At 40.9% G+C, this 10,206-nt stretch overlaps 1 protein-coding gene across 1 annotated transcript in view; it reads left to right on the forward strand.

The window, feature by feature from the left end:
• Positions 1–7,803, forward strand: part of LOC137525417 (nicotinamide N-methyltransferase-like) — a 16,566-nt gene extending 8,763 nt beyond the window's left edge. Inside the window, exon 3 of the mRNA XM_068246495.1 lies at positions 7,072–7,803. Within this exon, the coding sequence (XP_068102596.1) occupies positions 7,072–7,495 (424 nt within the window). The 3' untranslated portion in view covers positions 7,496–7,803. The remainder of the gene's footprint in view (positions 1–7,071) is intronic.
• Positions 7,804–10,206: the final 2,403 nt, after the last annotated feature.

A 10,206-nucleotide genomic window follows, 5' to 3' on the forward strand; every position in this document is an offset into this window, starting at 1 on the left:
TCTGATTAGTACGATTACGCAAAATTTCATGTGAATTTTTGCAATTATGGCCATAAGTGATTACGATTTGGACATTCATTTGATTTTGAGTAATCCATTGTAATTTTGCATAATTTTCGTGTAATTTTGTGCTGCCTGTAGCAGTTAATAGCAAGGCCCTCACACATGCTAACATCACCAAAATTGCAACGAATGTTAAGGGAAAGAGTGGAAACACAAGAAAAAAAAGACATTTTTAAAAAGTAGTTTTTTTTTGAGAGAATCATTTTAAAAATGCAAAGGAAAAAGGGTTTTAAAATTTTTATTTTTTGAGTAAAAAAAAAAATTACTTTGCATTTTTAAAATTAATTTTCTCAAAAACTACCAGGTGTTATTGAAAAAATTTGGTGACAATAACATGTATGATGGCTTTGCTATTAACCACTCTGGTGTTCTATTAAGACCGCCAGGGTGGCTGCGCAGCAGTATTTTTTGATTTTTTTTTTTTAATCATTTATCTAGCCTAGCGCCAGCTACATGATTCCCCCGTCCCTGCGGTATCCCTCCCACCCCTCCGATCGCCGCCGGCGATCAAGCCCATCCGTAAATCCTGTTCTAAACAGGATTTCTTTTAGGGCTTCCCCCATCGCCATGGCGACGATCGCGATGACATCATTGACGTCGTGACGTCACAGGGAGTCCCGATCCACCCCTCAGCGCAGCCTGGCACTGATTGGCCAGGCTGTGCATGGGGTCTCGGGGGGGGCTGTTACGCGGGAGGTAGTGGCGCATCGGCGGCGATCGCGTACAACACGCAGCTAGCAAAGTGCTAGCTGCGTGTTTTAAAAGTAGGGCCAGAGCGGTGCACAGCGGCGGTCATGGACGAGCTGTGCTAGTCCATTCCGCCAAGAAGGTTAACCACTAATTTGGCATGAGATTACACAAATTATGCAAAAAAATTATGTGAAATTGAGAAATTCTTATTAATTGACATTTCCTATGAATCAACGGTTCCTCTGAAGGGATGAAGGCTTTATGCTATTTTTTCCTTCCTTTTTTTTTTTTTTTTTAGTTAAGGAGAAATAGGTCTGTATTCACACAGGCAGGGGAAACAAATGATGAAACTAATGTGGCACCGCTGTTGGTTGTGTTGGAGTATAGAGCAATGCAGTCATATTAATATATAAGAGAATGGGGCTGCCTATACATTCTTGGTGTAACTGGGCCCTAAAATGGTAGAAGGAGCAGAGATCTCTTGCATAGAGTATTTAAAGGGGCACTACAGTGAAATATAAGGTCTTGGGATTTCCCTAATAGCAAGTTTCTACTAGAAAGAGCACCACATATTAGACAGTGCTTTTGTTTACAAAGGTCATCTTTTTTAGATTTATAGCTCACGTACAGATCCTGGTGTCCCGTCACAAGCCAAGGAAATGACGGACTCTATATTCAGTTACGCTCTGTCCTTAGAGCTATCTCTCCTCTAGTCAGCTCAAAGCAATGCAAGCCCATTCTTGTCATAATGCTGTGAAAGGTGTTAGGTAAATAAACAGGCAGCCTGTTTATTTACCTAAGACATTCCAAAGCGTAGTACTTTCTCCTGAATGAACTTGCACTAGGAGGATGGGATCTGTGAGTTGAGGGAGAGGAGAAAGATATTAGCCCTAATGACGCAGCCAAGCTTCCCTTGCCTTGGCATGGCAGGATCTGTATCTGAGCTATAAATTATCCAGATGGCCTTTATAAACCAAAGCACTGTATAACGTGTTTCTCTTTCTAATAGAAACTTGCTATTAGGGAAATCCCGAAACCTTATAGTTTGCTGTAGTGCCCCTTTAAAGGACTTACGAGGCGAAATTACTAAAAAAAAGTTAATCACCTGCCTCATCTTTTAAGGCACTGAGGACGCGCCCTCCGTGCCGATCCGCCGGGTACCCCCCGCTCGCTAGCACCTCGGGCCGGCTGCCGACCCCACTCTCCTGCCTCTCGTAAAATGGCCGCTGCCTCTGGCCACGGCTGCGCAGTCCGCCTGGCCGTGAGTGCGGCTGCGCAGCTCTAGGGCCAACCCCCTCGATCCACGCTACGTAGCGTGGATCGGGGGGGATGGCCCTAGAGCTGTGCAGCCACGGCCAGAGGAAGCGGCCATTTTACGAGAGGCAGGAGAGCCCGACCCGGACCGTGGGGTCGGCAGCCGGCCCGGGGGGCTAACGAGCGGGGGGACCCAGCGGATCGGCATGGAGGGCGCGGACGGCGTCCTCCGTGCCTTAAAAGATGAGGCAGGTGATTAACTTTTTTTTAGTAATTTCGCCTCGTAAGTCCTTTAAGGGCAAGAGAGTTAAAGAGAGTCTGAAGCGAAATTTGTTTTAAAAAAAATATATATATTGCTGTGCACCACTTACTTTTAGTATGCTGTCCACCCCATCACCACCGCTCTCAGCCCTTTAGTTATTTTATAGCATTATAAAAAAATGGTCATTTCCTGGTTAAAATGGCCGCGACCCCTCTTCCTGTTTCCGGGTCACACACAATAGCACCCTTTCCCACACACAGTAGCACCCTTCCCCACACACAATAGCACCCTTTACCCACACAGAATAGCAACTGACTCATCATTATAAAGTAGATATTATACATTTATCCTGCATTTTCATCACTGCCCTGTGTACTTCTTACCTTAGGATTTTGTACAGTGTCCAGCTCAGCACAATTCTCTCTCGTCTTCTTCCTCTGCAGCTATGACTCACAGCTCTCTGCCTGGAGTCTCACACCATGGACGAGCATGAGGGGGCGGAATGAATAGAGGGGCGGGGAGTTACACACCAAGAGGCAGAGCTCCTGCAAACAACTCTGCCTCCTCCTGACACTGCAGGGCAGCAAAATCTACGACCAGAAAAGCTTTAGGATTTTGCCTGCCTATTTCAGGGTGATAACACACTCGTTTTTTGCAGGTAATGTGGCAATTCTGCTTGGCTCATAAAGATAATGGTGAGCCAAGTGGAAAAACAGGAAAAAAAGCGGCTTCCGTGTTTCTTTAAGTAAGGGAAGGGAGAGAGGGTGGCTTGACACCTTAAAGAAAACCTGTACTGAAAATTAAAAGTCAAAATAACCATACACAAGTCATACTCACCTGCTGTGTAGTCTATTCATCAATCTCGTTCTCCTCTCCTGTGTCCTGTTTGTCCACTGTGATTAATGGAACTCTCCGTCCTCCATTTTGAAAATGGCCATTACCCCATAACAGCTTCCTGGTCAGCACACAGTTAAACTCTAATATCGCCCACTTGAGCCATAGGTAAACATGGACACATCAGTTCTCCTCTCAGCTGTAACTGACAGCAACTGATATATTTCAGTTCTGACAAAATGTCAGAACTGGAAGGGATCATTGTCAGAGGGAAATGGTGAGCTTCTGAGATGAACTGATGGCGAGGTAACTATGTAATGTTCATTTGAAGTTACCTCATGTGTTTATTTTAAATAATTTCACTCAGTACAGGTTCCCTTTAAAAAGAAAGCACAGAGACAATCGGAGCTCAAATAGTGCAATATGTCACCACATAGAAAAATGTGTATAAAAGGAAAATGGTACTCCCAAAGGTAAGTTGCAAAAGGGACAACCAACCAATGGATGCAGATGGAGGTTCACAGAGTTAGTGTGTTTTGGCACTACAATTGGCCTGAGGAAGTGGTCTCAGATCCACGAAATGCATTGCCAGTTCATAGTTAATTTCTTTGTTATATGAAGTTCTTGAGATAAGCCTTCCTTTTCATCTTTAGTTGTTTTTAACTCAGCTATATACACCTCTAGGCGCTTCTTACCCCCCTTTGTAAGTAAGGAAAGGCATTGAGAGGAGAGAAGAGTCAAATAGGAGGTGGGCGGGTTGTATGTGATAGGGCAGTGCCAAAGGCAGTTAAGAACTTTCTCCTTCAGATCTGTTGTGTTGTAAGATCATTTTAAAGTGTAGATGAAATGACATGTAGCATAATGAGATCAATGTGCACAGACACAATTATGCTTGGAAGTTTATGAAGCTTTTAAATTAAACTTATGAACCCTCCTCTCCCCCCCCCCCCAAAAAAAAATAAAATTACATACCTACCTAAGCAGAAGAAGTCTTTGGATGCTCCAGAGCAGGGATGCCGAACTCCAGTCTTCAAGGGCTGAAGTCCTCACACATTTTTGGCACAACTCAAATAAATGAATGGGAATGAATCAGGAAAGAAATGGCTCATCAAGTAGTGTGGTTCTCCCTTTCTCAGGGCATCCTGAACACCGCCATGGATATGGCTTGGGCTTGAAAAGACATCAGAGAAGACAGACTCAGCTATAATGATTCCTGAGCAAAGCCAGACTGAATGCTCAGGCGGGGATTTTATCAGGACTGTTAACAAGCAGGCTGAGCAGTGAGGAATGAAACAGAGAGCAGGCTAGGTGTTCAAGGACTGGCGTTCGACACCTGTGCTCTAGAGGTTTTCTCACGTCCTCCATTGCCGACCACTCCTTTTAGCACCTGCGTTCCATTCTGTGCATGAGTGTGGCTGTACTGTGCATGCATGAGTATGGCGGTACCTGCATAGCAACACACAGCAACTAGTCCATAAGTGGCTTTTTGCCTCTGAGCAGGGTCAGCCACGCTGGTACACAGGGAGAGCATGGCCACAAGATCGTATCCAAAAAGCTCTTGTTGAATATATTCAAAGGGACCCTGTGCAGGAACAATGGGCTCGTGGATGGATCAGAAAGCCTCTTACCCACCTAGAGACTTTCCTCTACTGAAATGTAATTTATATTTTATGTTTAATTACAGGTTCAATTTTAAATATTCTATTTTTACTATGAATGTGACCTAAAAAATCACAGAAGATGAAGAAATCCTAGTTAAAAAAAAATAAGTAAAAATAACTAAAAAATAAATAAAAATTATATATATATATATATATATATATATATATATATATATTACATATAATATATATACAGTATATATATATATATATATATATATATATATACTGTATATATATAATAATCAAACGAGGAGTTGCAGCACACGGCTCTTTTATTGAGCAAAATATGATATATAGACAGACGTTTCGGTTGTCCTCAACCTTTCTCAATGTACCGGGGACAACCGAAACGTCTGTCTATATATCATATTTTGCTCAATAAAAGAGCCGTGTGCTGCAACTCCTCGTTTGATTTTTATATTACCTGGGGGGATTGGGCTCCCTCAGTTGCGGGCACACAGATCTATAAGTTTGTTGGTGTGAGCTGCTAAACCCTACTGGACTATATATATATATATATATATATATATATATATATATATATATATATATATATATATATATATATATATAGCATGCAGTAAAAATGTGAACCCTTTGTATTTCTGCACAAATTGATCATCAAATGTGATCTGATCTTCATCTATGTCACTATAATAGACAATCACTGTCTGCTTAAACTAATACCACGCAAGTAATTAAATGTTTCCATTTTTTATTGAACAAACCATGTAAACATTCACAGTGCAGGTGGAAAAGGTATGAGAACCCTTTCATTTATTAACTGGTTGAACCTCCTTTGGCAGCGATAACTTCAACCAAACGTTTACTTGCAGATCAGACGTGCACAACGGTCAGGTGGTAGTTGAAGCCCATGGAGGAGATGATTTTCCTAATTGAGGCAGTGCAGAGTGAGAATAATAATACAAGCATATAGACCACTTGGCTTTCAAGCACCTTTGTAGTACTAACCCTACTTCAATCTTGAATGTGTTCCATTTTTATGTATTTTTTTTTCAATGTGAGGATTGAGGAACTGGTGCATCATCTCTGTAATGGAAGGAGTCAGACTACAGCTATTACTTTTCTGAAAGATAATTACAGGTCATAAAATGTCTGCGGGGCTTTGCAAATACTGATGATAGCAGGATAGTGATGAAAAGCTCAATAGGTCATCATTTCTCTGCATGGGAGATAAATTAACCTGATTGACCGTCACACTAACAAGGCTGCTATTTAACCTATTTTGGTTCCTGGACGTAGAAACTACGTCCAGGAACCATGCGCGCTGCCGCGCGCTCCCGCGGCCATTCGCGCGCGTCCACACGCGCTCCCGGCCCGCGGTTCGTTAGCCAGGCAATCAGTGAATCGGGCTATGATGCCCGATCACTGATTCCTCTCCCCCGCTGAAAAAGCGACAGCTTCTCGCGGAAGCTGCGCCTTTTCTGGCTGTTCCCTTCCCGATGCGTCACTCTAAGCGTGTGTTACGCTTAGAGTGACGTCATGTAAACAAACTCATGGCCGCCATCTTGTGGCCAAAAAGTAAAACTACAACAAAAAGTGAAATTTTTTTTTAAACAACCCACAATTACATTAAAAAAATATGGTTTGCATCCCACCCTCCCAAAAATACACAAATAAAATGTTTAATATAAAAAAAAACATTACAATAAAAAAAAATGTAAATATTTACCTAAGGGTCTAAACTTTTTAAATATCAATGTAAAAATGAAATATTTCTATATTTTTTTTTATTTTAAACTTGTAAATAGTGATAGATGCAAAACGGAAAAAAATGCACCTTTATTTCCAAATAAAATATTGTCACCATACATTGTGATAGGGACATAATTTTAATTGTGTAATAACCGGGACATATGGGCAAATACAATACATGAGTTTTAATTATGGAGGCTTGTATTATTTTAAAACTATAATGGCTGAAAACTGAGAAATAATGAATTTTTTCCGTTTTTTCTTATTCTTCCTGTTAAAATGCATTTACAGTAAAGTGGCTCTTAGCAAAATGTACCCCCCAAATAAAGCCTAATTGGTGGCGGAAAAAACAAGATATAGATCAGTTCATTGTGATAAGTAGTAATAAAGTTATAGGCTAATGAATGGGAGGTGAACATTGCTCAAGTGAAAACGACGGAACGCGAATGGGTTAACCTTCAACCCTTCAAATGAGAACAAGAATCATAAGTAGTTACTTATGTATATACAAATACAATTATTTATCTTATGCATTTATTTTGCCTTCAGTTTTGCTTCATAGCCTCTATTATTTTATTATATTTTTAGTACCCAAACTGAAGACAAGGATAAGCAGCTGAAGACAGCCATCAGTCATGTAGTAGCTTGTGATTTTGAAAATGAGAATATTACTCATCCTGTTGTGCTTCCGCTTGCCGACTGTATCACCAGTGTATTGTTAGTGGATGTCATCAGTACAGATGAAGATGATTATATGAGGAACCTGGAGAAGATCTCAAAGCTGCTGAGACCTGGAGGCCACCTGATGCTAATGGCGGCATTGAATACAACTTATTTCACAGCTGGAGAACACAGGTGTCATATTCTCACATTTGATGAAAGCTTTGTGAAAAATGCCCTCCAGAAGCTGGGCTTTGTTATTGATTATTGTGCGGTACAGAGGAAGAGGAATGAGAGCACACTCACTGATTATGAAGCTTTTATGTTTATCGCAGCTTGCAAGACCAAGTAGTAGTTTAACCACTTCTCTACCACAGTTTTTTCCCCTTCAAAAGCTCTTCCCATTGATTTGGTAATAACTTTATCGCTACTTATCACACTGAAAAGATCTAAACATTATTTTTTGTGGAACAAACTAGGCTTCCTTTGGGCAGTACTTTATGCTAAGAATTATATTATTTTATATGCATTTGACAGGGAAGAAAAAGAAAAAAAATGAAAAAAAAATCACCATTTCTCAGCTTTCAGCGATTGTAATTTAAAAATAAAATGTGCTATTGTAGATGAAACATACACATTTTATTTGCTCATTTGTTCCGGTTATTACAATGTTTAAATTGTGTCCCTGATACAATGTATGGCGATAATATTTTATTTTGGGTTAGGGATGAAGGAGTTGAAAAAATAATGAAAATGTATTTAATTTTTCTATAGTAAGTGTAAAATGGTGTATTTGGAAGTGGTTTTACTTTTTGGCCACAAGATGGTGCTATACTAACTCGGTTTTCTAAAAATAGAAAACAGAACCAAGTGTTTATATGTGTTTATAGGTGTTTATAAACAAGGATGTAGAAAAGCGTGGCAGAAGTTGATAAGTGGTTAGAGTGTACCGGAGGCTGTTTTACTTGCTTTATTTTGCTGCCTGAAAAGGTTAATTTCTAGGCATGGAAGTGACAGCTTCTGCCTTATCGGTAACTTTGTCGGGACTATAGTACACATCACTGATGAGAAAATTACAGCCATAAAAGTTTTCCTGGCAGAATACAACTTCTAAGGTCAGGAGAGAGATAGAAAAAGGCCAATAGTTCATGTATTTTAACTCTGGGGCACTTAGTAGGCTGCCAGTGATTAGAGACAGTAAAACATTCAACCTACTTTGTAGATGTTTAAATATAGAAAGAATATATAAGAAAACCTTAGATACTTATCAAAGTCATTTTTAGGAGTAGGAGGATAAACCTAATTGTTTATCTCATCATTTAATTTTCACCTCGGGCTCACTTTAACTACTTTAGGACCAAACTTATTGAAATCAAATCCCTGTTTTGGTGGTCACCTGGCTGGCAGGGCATAGATTTCAATCAGCCGCTGCTGCGTGCATCCGCCGTTTCCATCTCTCCCCCCAATCTTGCTGGTGAATCCCGACATCTAACCGAAGCTCACTTGCTCTGCCTGTCTCTATGATGGCAGAGTCCTGTGAGCAGGTCAGGAGCTGATTTCATTGGCTCCTGGCCGTGTCCATCAATGTAAGCAGCTCCCATTGGCTTACATTGAAAGACAGGGCCATAAGCCAGTGAAAGCAGCTCCTGCCCGGCTCACAGGAACTCTGCCGTCATAGAGACAGCAGAGTGAGTGGCCCAGGTTCCCAGCATGCGGCGGTGATGGCGATTCGTCGTTATCCGTCAGGATTCTGCCGTTTCTGTACCAGCACTCTCTGGTCCTTAAAGAGAATCTGTATTTTTAAAATCGCACAAAAGTAAACATACCAGTGCGTTAGGGGACATCTCCTATTACCCTCTGTCACAATTTTGCCGCTCCTCGCCGCATTAAAAGTGGTTAAAAACAGTTTTTAAAAGTTTGTTTATAAACAAACAAAATGGCCACCAAAACAGGAAGTAGGTTGATGTACTGTATGTCCACACATAGAAAATACATCCATACACAAGCAGGCTGTATACAGCCTTCCTTTTGAATCTCAAGAGATCATTTGTGTGTTTTTCTCCCTGCAGTTTTCATGCACTGAAGTTTCAGGCGGCTCTTTTTTCTCCTGCAAACAGCTTTGCCCTTGTCTGTAATTCTTCAGTATGTGAAAGCCCAGCCAGCTCAGAGGACGATTTATCCAGCTTGTAAAAGATAAGAGAGAAGAGAGAAGCTGCTCTAATCTAAATAATACACAGGCAGTGTGCATAGAGGGGCCTGGAAGGGGGAATTCATAGCAGAACCACAACACTGAAGAACTTGGCAGCCTTCCAGACACAGGCTGACAAGTCTGACAAGGGAAAGATACATTGATTTATTACAGAGACTGTGATAGCAGAAAGTGCTGCAGTAAGCCAGAACACATTAGAATAGCTTTTGGAACTTGTAGGATGATAAAAAACAGGATGCAATTTTTGTTACGGAGTCTCTTTAAGGGGGGGTGGGGGGAGGGAGGGAGACCGCTGGTACTTAAGTGGTTAAAATAGCTGATGATTTTTATTTTGAAGGGAACTCGAATTGAGAGACCTTTGGAAAGACAAGACAAGGAGGAGCGCTCCTTTGGTGTTATAGCCTCTTTATTTAGTGGAACAATGTACACAAGTGAATAATCGTGCTTATAGGAACAAAGATTAAAGATGGCCATATATCTTGTGATTTGGCTGTACGATCAACCATTCGATTCAATAATTTTACAGATTCGAGAAAGAATCGAGTGTGTCCCAGAATTCCCAAATGATGAAAAATGGCTGATTTCATGTCCAATCAACCAGCTTAGTCGATCGAGCAAGATGCAAGATATCGGTCAATTGTACAGGAATCGGCTACTGCACACATGTCGTTCGACCGACTCTGCATACATTTTTGCATTCAGAGCATGGAGACACAACATCGGTCAGATCGGTCAGATCGAATCGCATTGGCTATTGTTTGTATTGTGTGGGTCACTAGTCGGTCAACTTAATAAAGTCAATCACTTTGTCGATTGAATCAGTATTGCTAGATGCATGGCTACCTTAAAATGGG

The sequence above is a fragment of the Hyperolius riggenbachi genome, chromosome 7 (assembly GCF_040937935.1).
Source record: "Hyperolius riggenbachi isolate aHypRig1 chromosome 7, aHypRig1.pri, whole genome shotgun sequence".
NCBI classification, from domain to species: Eukaryota; Metazoa; Chordata; class Amphibia; order Anura; family Hyperoliidae; genus Hyperolius; species Hyperolius riggenbachi.